We start from the raw sequence: 16,076 nt of genomic DNA, 5'->3' as shown, positions 1-16,076 counted from the left end.
TTTTAACATCATCTGCTGTTAACTGTTTCCAGCAGCAGTCACTCCTGACCATATGCAGACACAGTAACTATTTGCAGAAGAACTGAATTTAAAACAGTCTTGAAAAATACAAACAGGCAAAGAACATGATAAGTCATTACCCATTTATTGGTAGGAAAAAATCCAAGTAGGTGACAGACAAAACATGAGCTGAGAGTTTGGGTAGCTTGTTGATCTATCCATGTAATGAAAACATCGACCTGAAAATGTCACTAGTAAGCAACGCTTGTCTAAGATTTAGTGTTAAAAAGATTACTTTGGGACTTCCGGTGTCATGGTGGCGAGAGTAGCAGCATAAACAGGAGCTCCTGCATCGATAGCTAAAATAATCCGCAATTCAAGAATATAGTCCATTAAAAACGACTTTCCCCTCAAGAATAATGAGCGGAGATAAAAATAAGAAGGGACGAGCCCCAGGCCGAAGCTTAGAAACGCGGCTTGAGAGTAAGACAAATGAAACACGCTCTGAGCAAGAGGGCGAGAAGATGGCGGCGGAGGCCACAACATCAGCACTAGGCCCCCTCAGACAGGTGGTGAGAGAAGTAGTGGCAGAGGGCATGCAAGACCTTAAGGCAGAGATGAAGAAGGAGCTATCACTCGTGAGAACAAGTTTGAAAGAGGACATAAAAGCCCAAATGAGCGAGTTAACACACGAGATAAATCAACAGGTTACCGCCGCCACAAGCAGGATGGAGGAGGTGGGGAAACGTCTGGAAGAAATGGAAAGAAACATGGTAGGGAAGGAGAAATGGGACATTGGAGTGAGGGATGCCATTGTTCAGCTGCTGGATAACCAGAGGCAGCTCCAAGAGAAGGTTACGGATTTGGAGGGGCACTCACGCCGTAATAACATACGGATATATGGCATCCCTGAGAACATAGAAGGCACCTCCATGCTAAGGTATGTGGAAAGCATGATGATATTGGAGTTGGGGGACGGCGTGGACTTGGGCAGCGAGAAGAACCTAGGGATAGAGAGAGCTCACTGGGTGCTGGGAGTGCAGCCGCCGCCGGGGGCGCCCCCTCGATCAACGGTGGTGCGCTTCTTAAAGTTCAATATTAAAGAACAAATCCTACGCGCTGCATGGAAGAAGCCTGTATATATAAAGGAGAAACGGATTTTCTTTGATCACGACTATGCCGAAAACATACAAATGAAGAGAAAAGAGTATGGCCCGGTTAAAAAAGTACTTAAAGAAAACGCCGCCCGGTTCCAGACCCCGCTTGCTAAAATGCGGGTTCATTTTGACTCAGGAATGGTCTTATACAATAGCTCGGAGGAAGCTGCGGCGGATCTAAGAAGACGCGAATAAACGGTGGGACCGGTGGCCACAAGAAAGCCCAAAGGCATTACGGCGGAGATGATCAGCAGTATGCTACCGACGAGCGTGGTTGGGCCGCGACGCGCCGGGAATACAGCTGATCTACGCGGGAGCGCACGGGAAAAGCTGAAGGTTTTCCAGCGCACGGAGGACGTCGGTACGGAGGAGTAACACCTGTGCCCCACCGGCCCTGTTTCACTGTTAAGACGAACATAAGACCAACGGAACAACGGGTGCACCGGGCTGCTGTTCAATACAGGGGGATATATGGTTGGATGGCCTCCTCCCCTGGCCATGATGGAATATGGCACGTCGATCCCCCTTTGATCATGGAGTGGTGAGGGTCCGATGCAGGTGACTCACATGTTTTTTTTACAAGAAACAGAATATCAAAGGAAGAACATGAGAAGTGGAAGAGAATGGGATTCAAAAATATTTATTATGCCTCACATAGATCTGGCAAAAAAAGAGGAGTGGCCATTCTGATACCGAACAAGGTTGGTTTTGAGTTTACTGGAGAACATAAAGATAAAGTGGGAAGATTTGTGTTGGTGAAAGGGAAAATGGAACAGGAAGACGTCACGCTGTGTAATATATATGCACCCCCTGGTAGTAGTACAGGGTTCTTTAAGGAGATATTCAGTCTTATTGCCACAGAAAGTGTTGGTACATGTATATGTGCAGGAGATTTCAATTTACTTCTCCATCCAAAATGGGATACAACTAGCCGAGACCAGAGGGGAACTAAATTAGAGGGCTTATAGATATATGGAGATATTTACACAAAAATGAACGCAAATTTACATTTTATTCAGTGAGACATGATATGTACTCGAGGATTGATTATTTCTTTACTTTTAGTAAAGATCTCCCAGAGTGAAGGATTGTATAATAGGACAGAGAGATTTATCTGATCATTCAGGACTAACTATGAAGATTGGGTTTAAAGTTAGCCCCAAAAACACCTTATGGAGGCTTAACACAGGTCTGTTAAATAATGACTCGTTTAAAAGAGAAATGGGACAGGAGTTAAAAACATATTTAGAACTCAATGACAATGAAACAGTTAATCCTACGATTTTATGGGATGCGGCTAAGGCATACCTTAGGGGTAAAATTATTGCAAAATGTGCAGTCCTAAAGAAGGTGAGAGCAAAAAAGCTGTCAGATTTGCAGGAAAATTTGGAAAAATTGGAACAACTGCACACCGTTACAAGGTGCCCCCAGGTATTGGAGCAGATGAGGCCGGTTAAACAGGAGATCCACAAAATTTTAAGTGAGGAAATTGAAAAAAAAATTAAAATATAATAGACAACGGTGGTATGAGGCAGGACCCAAAGCTGCTAGGCTATTATCATGGAGACTCAGGAGGCAACAACAGGAGAACACTATTCATAAAGTTCGAAATTTAAAAAAAAAAAAAAGATAACTAATAAACTCGAAGAAATTCAGAGAGCATTTGAAGAATATTACGCTGAGCTATACACACAACCGGATAAAGCAGATGAGCATAAGATTCAGAATTTCTTATCCAGCCTAGATCTACCATTTATAGGTAAGCAGCAGAATGAAAAACTCATCAGAGAAATATCAGCAGCCCTCATCTGGGACTCTCCTCAGCTCTTACTGGGACAGTGGCGCGGCTGCCCCTCTGTTGGTCTTCCTTGGTCTCTTGTGTTCTGGGGGCCTCTGGATGTCTGGAGTTTTGATCTCCTCCATACCTGCTTCATACCCTGGAGGACGGGGCTGTGGCTCCCCACACTCCCTAGCAGATCATTACATGGAGAAACCTTTGGAATACAAGCATGCTGATCCACACAGGTATGCACACAGGTGTACACACGGGTATTCACAGACACGGACTACAGCTTTCTTGGCTGCTGCCTCAAAGCACATTGTACGCTGTCTATCTTGCGTTCTGCACAATATCGTTTATTACTTAGTATCTACTGATATCTACTGCTAGCTAGTTTATTGTGATGGTGCCGTTTTTTTTATTATGTTGCTCTTTGTTGTTTGCTTTCTCTTCTGTTTTTTTCTCCATACAGGTGACCCAGGTGTTTTGTTTTTTTTGTTTGTTTGTTTGTTTTTTCTTTCTTCCCCCCTTCTCACCGTCTCTTCTCCCCTTTGGTTTTCTTTCTCTCCCTCTCTTTCTTTCATTCTTTCTCCCTGTCCTATCCCCCAGTCATGTCTGTCCCGTTTGTAGGAACTGAAAATAAAATAAATTCATAATTATAATAAAGGTCAATCAAATGGACCAATATGGCAAGGCCATGATGATCCACTTGGTAAAATAAATCCGCTTGGCATCTTTCTTGGCCTTAAGACAACAATTCTGATGGCTAAAGATCCAAACGGGACACAAAAAAAAAAAAAAAAAAAAAAGAGAAATATCAGCAGAAGAGATTAACATTGGGATCTCAAAACTCAAGACTTTTAAAGCCCCAGGATGTGATGGATTTCCACCAGAGTGGTATAGGCAGATGAGGGAACCCTTAATCTCGCTACTAAAGGCCTCTTTTAATTACACTCTGAGTGGGGGGGCGCTCCCACCATCGTGGCGGGAGGCGTATATCTCTGTCATACCAAAAGCAGGGATGGATAAAACTGACCCCAGAGGTTATAGACCTATTAGCGTGTTAAATATAGACTATAAACTATTTTGGCTAGGAGATTGAGTACATTGATGCCCACGCTGATAGAGGAGGATCAAACTGGCTTCATTGGTAACAGACAAACACACGATAATATCAGAAGGGCCATTCATATTATTGACCGGATACTTAAAGGGAAAACTGGAACAGTTCTCATTGGGCTTGATGCGGAAAAGGCATACGATACGGTCAGGTGGGAATTTCTGTTTCATGTGTTGAAGAGATTTGGGCTATGTGACAAGCAGAGATGGGCAGTTACTGTAATCTGATTACTTTTTTCAAGTAACGAGTAAAGTAAGGGATTACTATTGCAAAAACGGTAATTAGATTACCGTTACTTTCCCGTAGGAACGCTGCGTTACCGCGTTACTAAAACCTTGATTTTTTGCGAGAACGTCTCACGACAGTGACGTAAGCGAGTGCGCCGTTAGTGACAACAGCTGTGTGCAGATCAACAATGAATCACATATCAATTGTGGGAGAGAGTATGAGCATGCAGCGTTTAAAGCGTGGAAGTACTGACCTTACTTTAAGTTTGATTCCATAAAAAGGGACAAAAACATTAGTGTCCATCGTGCGTGGGAAGAAAACTTCTTTTTACAGCGAAAAAAACCGCTAAATTTCCAAGCAAGCACCGAGTGCGCAACGACGTGATGGGAAACTCACAGAGAAACTCGCGGATTCTTCAACTGACCGCGGCACACCTGCACCAGGGTAAACCTCCGCCTACCGCAGTCCTGCTTTACAGGTGAAAATAGAGCAACAGGACCGCTGAGTCTTTGACTTTATTTATTTTCTGCTGTGTTTTACTTGCATCTATTTGAAAGAGTGAGTGTAAACACAAAAAATATTTTATTTTATTTTATTTTATGTGCTGGAATGTGCAGAAAATATGTTTAAATGTTAAACTAATTTATTCAAGTCAGAGAATGTTGCATATAATTAAATTTTTGCTTGATGCATAAAGTTAAAAGATTAAAACTGATAAAACAAGTTTAAAAAAAAGAGACTTTTCCATTTGATTACATTTTGTATGATGGATTATGCAGAAAAAGTAGAACTGGGCTGAAAGATCTGTGCTTTATCACCTCTTCAGGTTGTAAATCGTGTTTTTAAAAAGTAACTAAGTAACTAAGTAATTAATTACTTTTGAAAATAAGTAATCAGTAAAGTAACGGGATTACTTTTTTGGGGAAGTAATCAGTAATTAGTTACTGATTACTTTTTTCAAGTAACTTGACCAACACTGGTGACAAGTTTATTCAATGTACAGGGAGTGCAGAATTATTAGGCAAGTTGTATTTTTGAGGAATAATTTTATTATTGAACAACAACCATGTTCTCAATGAACCCAAAAAACTCATTAATATCAAAGCTGAATGTTTTTGGAAGTAGTTTTTAGTTTGTTTTTAGTTTTAGCTATTTTAGGGGGATATCTGTGTGTGCAGGTGACTATTACTGTGCATAATTATTAGGCAACTTAACAAAAAACAAATATATACCCATTTCAATCATTTATTTTTACCAGTGAAACCAATATATTCTCCACATTCACAAATATACATTTCTGACATTCAAAAACAAAACAAAAACAAATCAGCAACCAATATAGCCACCTTTCTTTGCAAGGACACTCAAAAGCCTGCCATCCATGGATTCTGTCAGTGTTTTGATCTGTTCACCATCAACATTGCGTGCAGCAGCAACCACAGCCTCCCAGACACTGTTCAGAGAGGTGTACTGTTTTCCCTCCTTGTAAATCTCACATTTGATGATGGACCACAGGTTCTCAATGGGGTTCAGATCAGGTGAACAAGGTGGCCATGTCATTAGTTTTTCTTCTTTTATACCCTTTCTTGCCAGCCACGCTGTGGAGTACTTGGACGCGTGTGATGGAGCATTGTCCTGCATGAAAATCATGTTTTTCTTGAAGGATGCAGACTTCTTCCTGTACCACTGCTTGAAGAAGGTGTCTTCCAGAAACTGGCAGTAGGACTGGGAGTTGAGCTTGACTCCATCCTCAACCCGAAAAGGCCCCACAAGCTCATCTTTGATGATACCAGCCCAAACCAGTACTCCACCTCCACCTTGCTGGCATCTGAGTCGGACTGGAGCTCTCTGCCCTTTACCAATCCAGCCACGGGCCCATCAAGACTCACTCTCATTTCATCAGTCCATAAAACCTTAGAAAAACCAGTCTTGAGATATTTCTTGTCCCAGTCTTGACGTTTCAGCTTGTGTGTCTTGTTCAGTGGTGGTCGTCTTTCAGCCTTTCTTACCTTGGCCATGTCTCTGAGTATTGCACACCTTGTGCTTTTGGGCACTCCAGTGATGTTGCAGCTCTGAAATATGGCCAAACTGGTGGCAAGTGGCATCTTGGCAGCTGCACGCTTGACTTTTCTCAGTTCATGGGCAGTTATTTTGCGCCTTGGTTTTTCCACACGCTTCTTGCGACCCTGTTGACTATTTTGAATGAAACGCTTGATTGTTCGATGATCACGCTTCAGAAGCTTTGCAATTTTGAGACTGCTGCATCCCTCTGCAAGATATCTCACTATTTTTGACTTTTCTGAGCCTGTCAAGTCCTTCTTTTGACCCATTTTGCCAAAGGAAAGGACGTTGCCTAATAATTATGCACACCTGATATAGGGTGTTGATGTCATTAGACCACACCCCTTCTCATTACAGAGATGCACAACACCTAATATGCTTAATTGGTAGTAGGCTTTCGAGCCTATACAGCTTGGAGTAAGACAACATGCATGAAGAGGATGATGTGGACAAAATACTCATTTTCCTAATAATTCTGCACTCCCTGTATAAGAATGATTTATATGTCTCCAACAGCGAGGATCAAAGTTAATGGAAGCCTCTCAAATCGGATAACACTACAACCTGGCTGTAGGAAGGGCTGCCCGCTGAGCCCACTGCTCTTTAACCTTTTCATTGAACCGTTGGCTCAATGCATCAGGGAAGAGACTCGATTGGCGGGGGTTACAACGGGGAATGTGGAAAATAAAATTTGCTTGTATGCAGACGACGTGCTGGTAGCGCTAGGAAACCCGGAAGAGGGAATTCCTCTGCTTATGGAAATACTGGAAGAATATGGCAGACTGTCTGGTTATAGACTAAAAATTCAAAAAACTCAAATCTTGACATTTTTTTTTTAACCCCTCAAGACAATTGGTAGCAAGATATAGATTCGGATGGCATCAATCTCAAATGGAGTATTTGGGGATCCTGCTGACAAAAGACCTTGCATTGTTCTATGAAGTTAATTATAATCGGGTGAACAAGAAGATATATGAAGATCTGGAGAGGTGGGGTCTGCTCCACCTCGATCTGGGCAGCAGAGTTAGAGCAATAAAGATAAATATCCTCCCAAAGCTGCTATATTTGTTTGCAGCGCTTCCAGTGGAGGTTCCAGCAAAACAATTTAGGGAGTGGGATATGCATTGCTCAAGATTCATATGGGGAAATAAAAGGCCAAGAGTGAAATATGCAACAATGCAGCTGCCTGGTGAGCGGTGGGGCATGGCTCTACCGTGCTTTGAGGATTACTATCTGGCAGCCCAGATCAGACCTCTAGTGTGCTGGTGTAACTCTAAGTTTGAGGCAAAATGGAAGGACATTGAGCTTTCTTTGATGGATTTCCCAATACAGTCTGTTCTGGGGTCTCTTGAGAGTTTACCACAGGCATATCAGATGCAAAATTTATGTGTAAGTTTTTCCCTGAAAATATGGGCAGACGTGATTAAAATATTTGGTCTTAATAGGGAAATAGGGTTGCTGGGATGGCCAGCGTATCTCCCACGCTTCCTTCCAGCATTGTTAGACCATAAATTCAGGGAGTGGTCCAGGCATGGAATCACTGCAATCTGTAAGATAGTGAAGCATGGGGAGCTGATCAATTTTGAGGACGTGTCAGATTTACGAGATCGGCAGGGAAGATTTTTATCGTTACCTACAGGTTCGGAGCTTCTTCCAGAAGGAACAGAGGCGGTGGTTTACGACACCAACTCTCTGCCATCTATAATCCAGTTTTGAGATCCCTTCCCAGACGCCTTAACGCCCACTCACATCCTGGGCCATCTGATCTCAGGAATTTGCATGATAAGGTGGGGCCAGGTTTCACAATGAACTCACCCGAAACTCTGGCTGATTGGGACCCACACCCAGTTTCACACCTTGGCTCAGGCGATTAGAGGATCATCAGGGGGTCCTTTTGTCCCTCTGTGGGGGGTTACTCCCACTAGGTTTATATCTGGGACTCTCCACCATTTGACCTTAGAACTGAAGAAGCTTCTCGGATGAGAGGTGAAACGTCTTCAAGTAACTTAAAGAAGTCCAGACGTTTTTCTTTGCAAGCTCCTTTGCCTAGAGGCAGAAGAATACAGTTGACACCCAGTATTCATGGGGGTTATGGACCACAACCCCCCCAGGAATAGCTGAAATCTGCCAATACTTGAGACTACCTCTAAAACGCTTACGGCCTATTTGAATTTTCCCAGGAGCTTTGTGTTTGGAATTTGCACATTGTTTGGTGAACATTATTTAAGAAAAAAAAAGACTTTTTATTGCAATTTTGCTGTTTTTACATTAATATTAATATTTGAAAATTAATAAAATTAGTCACAAAAGTGAAAATAATTAGCGAATATTTTGGATATGCTCTACCGAAAAAAAAAAATCCATGAATAAGCACATTTCCCATGAATAATTTGGAGTTCGGTTCCACAGAAAGATCCGCAAATACTGAACCGGGAATATGTAGGGGTCGACTGTATCGTCTCTGATATTCATTTATCAGTGTCAGCAAGACTACGCAGACTAAGCCAAATGTCTTGAAAGTTGTCAGTAACCCATTATATTGGTGATATTTATAACTCAAAACTCTTTTCATATGATAAAGCATCTGTACTTTGTTTAGGATTACAGACCAATGAAACCAGAATCTAACATTGTCAGATTTCACTGGAATACTTTTATTATAATGCCACAAAAGAGAAACCAAATCTACTTTGTAACTAACTTTATTCATACTTATCTGGTCTAACGTCATGGTTTGAAGGTTCACCATCATTAGAGTGCTGCTGGAATGCAAATTCATTGTTATCAAGTCTCTTTATCAGTTTTTTTTTTCCTATATCCTTCTTCAAAGCAAATCCATGAGCAGTGGTTCCAGGGAATGGGAAGACGATTAAGAATGTTTATAGGAAAAGCACTCTTACTCCATCCAAAATCTCACAACTGCGTACTACCTACTCACTATGGTTCCCTTTGTTCAGGATACTTTTGTGTAAATAAAAAAGAACTAGGTATCTTTGAAGACTTCCTGAGATTGTGTGTTACCAAGGAAACAATGTTGTTTGAGATGACACTACTAGAGACTAATATGTTAAAAATGACATAGTTATAAAATGAAATTATAGATTTGAATATTTCCTTTTAGTTTTTGAAGTAAGATCCAGTCCAGTAATGTCTCATTTGTGACACCACTGCATTGCACTTTGATAGAAATATGTAGCCACTGCTTACAAGATGCAGTGCTCCCTCAGACATAGTAGCGTGTTACCCAGTGGTACTAAATGTGTGCACTAACTCTTAATTATCATTTTGACGTATTAAATACAAATGATGTGGTATGCAGCATTACTGCGTGGCTCCACAGTGTCGTTTTTTTACACATTTGCTTGGTAAGCGAAAGGTTACTGATTCAATTCCAGTCCGAGTCACAAATCCTCTCTGGGGTTGTATAAGCAATTTAAAACATACAGCCATGATCCACAGTGACAAAGGAGCAGCTGAAAGTAGCTTTTCAAATACTGTAGCGTGTTAATATGGGATTTGGGATAGAGCTTTGATTTGAAAGTACACTGCACAAACTAAAGAACCACGAGTGTTGTGACTTTGGGATCACACTACCTTGACGTGACTCTGAGCACCCAGGTTGTAGATCTCTGTAGGCTTCACCTGGCTTATGATCTTCACCAGACATGTGCTGTCAGTCAGGTCACCATAATGCAACTTCAAGTCTGATAGAGAGTGGGACAGCAAAACACATTTTCTTATCTCAACACCAAAAGAAAATAAATAAATAAATAAAAATCACACTTGTTGCTCCTTCATGTATTCACTCCTGATGACCAATGGAAGTCTAAGTCCTAATATCAGGATCAAGACCAACAAAAAAATATATTATTGTGTTTCTCCTTCCCCTCATCCTCAACCGGTCACAGCAGATGGCTGTCGCTCCCTGAGCCTGGTTCTGCCAGATGTTAAAAGGGAGTTTCTCCTTCCCGCTGTCCCCACTGTCAAGCACTTGCTTAATAAAAAGCACCTTGGGGAGAGTTGTAATTTGGCGCTATATGCATAAAATTGAATTTTAAAAGTCAAAATTCCAATATATCTGCCATTATTTTTTTCTCCTTTCAGACACACAAATCATAAACAGATTTCACTGACATTTTTTATACATTTATTTACTTCTTTATGCTCTCTAGTTGTGTTTGTGGCTTTCCAAACATGTGTGTCTCCAACAGGTAAGTTGCAGATTGCCTTCCGGTGGACAAACTGTGCAACATCATCACACATAACATGAAAGGGTGTTTCTCCCCTCTCTTCTTTACCTTTTAAATGCATCAGCTACTATAAATGGCAGTAGTGACAGATTGGATAATAGGAAATATCAGCTGATATTTTAATTTGGTTACTCTTTTTTCCTCTGTAAATAAATGAGATACTTACTGCCCTCAGTATGCGTCTGTGGATTTTGGTAAAGATGCTCAATGCGACCTGTGTTGAAGGAGCTGGAACGCCGCAAAATACCATGAACCTGAGAGAAAAGGGGGAAGAAGAATTGTTAAATTTAAAAAAAAAAATCTAGTGTCTTAAAACATAACACACACAAAAAAATTAAACTACAATTTACACCATTCATGTCAGTTAATTTGTCATTGTTATTACGATTTCAACATGGGTAAATACAGACTAAACATATTCTGAGGCATGCTGCAGTTTAAAAAAAGGTTTGCTTACAACGATTACTCCATTCAAGTTTTAATTAAGGCAAACAAATCGTACTAAACTAATAACACACTAACAGAATTATTTGTATTATTATTATTTTATTTAGTTTTCAATGAGTAATTGCACAGCTGATAAAAAAAGAGGCCTGCTCTTACAGTAAAACCACTGTGTGTTCAGCAGAAGTCGGCAAGAGGTGAACTCTGCCTATATAGTCAAACTACATCTTTAATTATATACACTGAGGTGTCAAAACTAGAGATGGACCGATCCGATATTACGTATCGGTATCGGTCCGATACTGACCTAAATTACTGGATCGGATATCGGAGAAAAATAAAAAATGTAATCCGATCCATTAAATATCACGAAAGCACCTCACAAAACTTGCAACACGACGTAACTCGCCTCAGAACGTTAGCACGTCGGAGCAGTATGCATCACGTGATAGAGCGGCTGTGGCATGCCGGACCTGTCGGTGGTCTGGATAGCATTTGGAGCTTCGCTAGCAACCCGGCATTTCATCTCCGACAAAGTTATCCCCGAGAGAAGTAAAGCAAGTGTGTAAGTCCATCTCTGAATGTTTGTAAAGCATTCCTGCGTTAAGCTTAACAAACGATATATGGAGCGACTGCCTCTTCTTGCTGCTACTTCAATCATGAAACTCCTTAATGATCAGCTGATCGGCTTTTCTGTCGCGAGTCCATCTCTCTGGTTTGTTTTTGGCCCACTTTGCACCAGAAAGAGGAAACCAGCGGCTGAACAACAGCAGCACGTTTAAGCTTGATCAGCTGTTGTTAGGATTTATTTATTATTACTTTCTACACCAGGATCTTTTTTTTTCGTAGCTGACGCTGGTAACTGTGCAGGGGCGGATCTAGCAAAGTTTAGCCAGGGGGGCCGATAGGGCATTAACAGGGAAAAGGGGGCACAAAGACATAGTTTTCTTTCTTATTCTCATTTAAAATGTCTAGCTTTTAATAAATAATTATCTGACACCCAAAGTTTTAATTTGATGTAAAATGAATAGAAGTCCATTACTGTATATAGTAACTATTAAGTCTAATATATATACCCTAGTAAGCTATAGTACTTTTTCCTTTGGGAAGGTACCATCTGTGCAGTCTGCAATTTTGTTGAAGAAAGATGTTGAATCTATTTAATATTTTAATATATTGAAAAATAATTTATTTCTGTGCATTTTTTCCCCACACTGCATCAAATTAAGGTTGATTACGTCAATTAAGCATCATGAGGTGGAGTGTGAGGGGTGGTTCCCTATTTTTTATTTATTTATTTTTGTTGTTGCTGGGAGTTGGAACCCTATTAGTTAGGTTGCTTAATATTTACGCTAAGTACTCTTTAAAATACCAGAATAGGGAGGATGGTGTAGGTTTAAGTTTATTAGATTGATCAGTATTGCTGAACTATGAAATTTTTTTTTTTTTTTTTTTTTACATACAGGTATAACAGAATAGCTTTAGTGTAGTTGTTGTTTTAAACTTGAGTATGAACTTATACAAAATGCAGCAAGATATTTTAAGAAAACAGTTTTGTTGATTAAAAACACTATATCGGATTCATATCGGTATCGGCAGATATCCAAATTTATGGTATCGGTATCGGACATAAAAAAAGTGGTATCGTGCCATCTCTAGTCAAAACTCATTAAGGGTACTGGGGAGGTCATCAAATATCGTCTCTATTCGGGAAAGAGTTAAATTTAGGAGTTCTTAGAACTTCCTTTAGCTGCAGCGACCTCCATCAGACACTTCCTCTAGCTGCTTGTGAGACTTCCAAAACAATGAGGAGGAATTTTGGTACATTCCTTTTACAAACAAAAGAGATTCAATTCATTTGCATTTCTGGGATTTTCATTTTCAGTTATTCTGTCCGTGTGTGCGCTGAGTCATTGTCTTCCTGCATCAGTCCTAAATTTCACCTGACTCACTGAAGTTCTTCAGTAAAAATGCCTGGATATCATTTTCATGTCTTTAATCTCTCAGTGACCCAAAGGCATCCACACCCTTACAAATTGCGATGGCCCCTCCACTAAGCATCACAGATTTTTGCAGATTTCTGTGTGACTTGCTGTTGCCTTTGGTTTCTTTTTACATTTGTTAGAACTAAACACTGACCTGTCGGTGGAATCTTTGCTGGATGCCCGCTGGTACAAAGAGTCAAAACAGATTGGATTTGCCTGTAATTTACAATTTGCCGTAAAAGTTTTTTAACGTTTCCCAGCTATTTCTCTAGTTCCAGTAGTCAAAGCCTAATAATAAGGAAACTGGCTCTTATCTTTGACAGATCACTGGAACTGCCACAATCTGTTTCACTGCATACATTGATATAATAGCATTATGTTTAATGGCTCCACCTCAACATTTTGTTTTGTTTTTTCGCTGCCTGTGATCTGTGATCTGTACTCCACATTCTTAGAGGAAGGTCTGCTCAGGGAAGATAACAGGACCTGATCCAAGGGGAGTCCATTAGTGGGACGCTGTTCCCTGACCTCACTTCCTTTATTCACTGTGCACTTCCTGCCTGCCTGTGCACTCCTCTTTAATGCCACTCCTCACAGCACCTCCAACCCTTCCACATCAGCATCCCAAACCTGGAGCTTTTGTTTTTTTCAATAGGATGAGGGCCATGTGACACATCAAACTTATTGGTAATGTCACAAGAAAAACAATGGTGTGCTTGGTTTCAACGTAACTTTATCCTTTCATGAGTTATTTACAAGTTTCTCTTTGTTCACAACCATTGACATGTCGAAGAGGTTAACACGTGAGGAGCGGATCGAAATTGTGTTGATATCTGGTGAACACAGTAACCGGGTCATTGCAGCAGATTTCAATGCAAGACACCCTACGAGACCACCCATCTCCCATGCTACAGTTAGCAAACTGCTTGCTAAGTTTCGTGAAACTGGTTCAGTGTTGGATTTGCCAAAATGTGGACGCAAAAAAAACTGTCACTAATGAAGAAACATCAGTGGCTGTCCTAGCTTCAGTCAGCAAGAGCCCACAGCGTAGCACTCGCCGCATGTCACTGGAGAGTGGCATTAGTTGAACATCCCTTCGGCGGATATTAGCTACTCACAAATGGCACCGTTACAAACTCCAGCTACTGCAGCATCTCAACGAGGATGACCCAGATGAATTTGCAGAATGGGCAAAACAAAAATTGGAACAGGATCCTCAGTTCACGCAGAAGATTTTGTTCAGTGATGAGGCAAACTTTTATGTAAATGGTGAAGTTAACAAACAAAACCACCGTTATTGGTCTGACACTAACCCACATTGGATGGATCCCTCCAAGACTGTTGGAACAACAAAAGTGATGGTTTGGTGTGGTATATGGGGTACAACGGTAGTGGGTCCATTCTTTATCAATGGAAACCTCAAGGCCACTGGATATTTGAAATTGCTACATGATGATGTGTTTCCCTCTTTGTGCACTGAAGCTGGCACGTTCCCTGAGTTTTTCCAGCAAGATGGTGCACCACCACATTATGGGTGCCAGGTCCGAGCATTCCTAGATGAGCAGTTTCCTGGAAAGTGGATTGGTCGTCGTGGGCCAGCTGAATGGCCCCCAAGGTCTCCCGATCTGACCCCCTTAGACTTTTATCTTTGGGGTCATCTGAAGGCAATGGTCTATGGTGTGAAGATACGAGATGTGCAGCACCTGAAACTACGGATACTGGAGGCCTGTGCTGGCATTTCTCCTGCGGTGTTGCTATCAGTGTGTGAAGAGTGGGAGAAGAGGGTTGCATTGACAATCCAACACAATGGGCAGCACAGTGAACACATTCTATAAGTGGTCAGAAACTTGTAAATAACTCATGAAAGAATAAAGTTACGTTGAAACCAAGCACACCATTGTTTTTCTTGTGACATAAGTTTGATGTGTCACATGGACTCTTCCTATTGAAAAAACAAAAGTTGTATCCAAGATGGCCGACTTCTAAATGGCCACCATGGTCACCACCCATCTGGAGGAGTTTGCCCCCTCACATATACTAATGTGCCACAAACAGGACTTTAATATCACCAACCATTCCCATTTTATTACAGTGTATCCATATAAATGGCCCACCCTGTAGTTTCACGCATCAGTTAAAACACTCGACTCCAAGTACACAACGCCCAGCTGGAAACACTCCACGCAAGTCGAGCTGCCCGAGATTCACAGAATTTACAGAAAATGTTAATTTTTTGTGATTTATATTGTTATCGGACGATATATGTCTTATATCGGGATATGAGATTTTGGTCATATCGCACAGCCCTAAAGCTAGGTGTTTCTCCTGCACATCAGAGGGGAAGTGAAGTCATGCTGCGACTGTCAGGAGATGTAATGAAAACTCCTGAAACATGTATGTTAACGTACGTGTGACCTTCTGTAGCCACGACTACACTACAAATGCAGCATACGGCTTCACTCTTTGCCCTCCACATAAACTCTTTACCTGAATACAGTTCACATATACTTCAAGGTCTCTGGGCAATGGACGGGATAGAGAAACCAAAAACTTCTGATTACATAAGACTCAAAGATTTTGTTCTGATTACACCAGTATTAGTTTGGCCACTATGGAAAAGTCTCAGCATAAGCCAGCTCCTTTTCTAGATCTGCAATAAGCCAGCGTCCTCTTCCCACTTTGGGCACAGCTCAAAACACTGCCAGTGGAAAACTGAAGTTTAGTAAGAGACCAGGGTGCAATACAACCGGTTTCTTAACTTCCAGTGCTTCTTCTTGTCTTGTTGGGTCACAAAAGTAATATTACTCTAGTTTTTGATACTTTTTCTCTATGAGAAGAACATTATTTCTCTATCCTGTCCATTCCATTTTTAGAATTCACCCATCCAATCTCACCCTGCAGCACAGACACATATTAATGCCTCCCACACACACAACTTTAAACAACTTAAAAAGAAAGAAAGAAAAAGAAACCATTGTTAGCCTCTGAGTTCACTGACAGACTGTTGACTTTGCGTGTTCCTGAGCACACTGAACAGCAGGTGAAAGCTAG

The 16,076-nt window shown here is 41.1% G+C and overlaps 1 protein-coding gene across 1 annotated transcript in view; it reads right to left on the bottom strand.

Annotated features, from left to right (window-relative positions):
* Nucleotides 1-16,076, bottom strand: part of gmds (GDP-mannose 4,6-dehydratase) — a 210,276-nt gene that overhangs the window by 171,422 nt on the left and 22,778 nt on the right. The window contains exons 3-4 of the mRNA XM_026147546.2: nt 10,763-10,850; nt 9,941-10,050 (exon numbers count right to left, since the gene is read on the bottom strand). Of these exons, the coding sequence (XP_026003331.1) occupies nt 9,941-10,050; nt 10,763-10,850 (198 nt within the window). The remainder of the gene's footprint in view (nt 1-9,940; nt 10,051-10,762; nt 10,851-16,076) is intronic.

This window comes from Astatotilapia calliptera, chromosome 17 (assembly GCF_964374335.1).
Source record: "Astatotilapia calliptera chromosome 17, fAstCal68.1, whole genome shotgun sequence".
Lineage (NCBI taxonomy): Eukaryota > Metazoa > Chordata > Actinopteri > Cichliformes > Cichlidae > Astatotilapia > Astatotilapia calliptera.
This window is presented reverse-complemented; position numbering and strand designations above follow the sequence as displayed.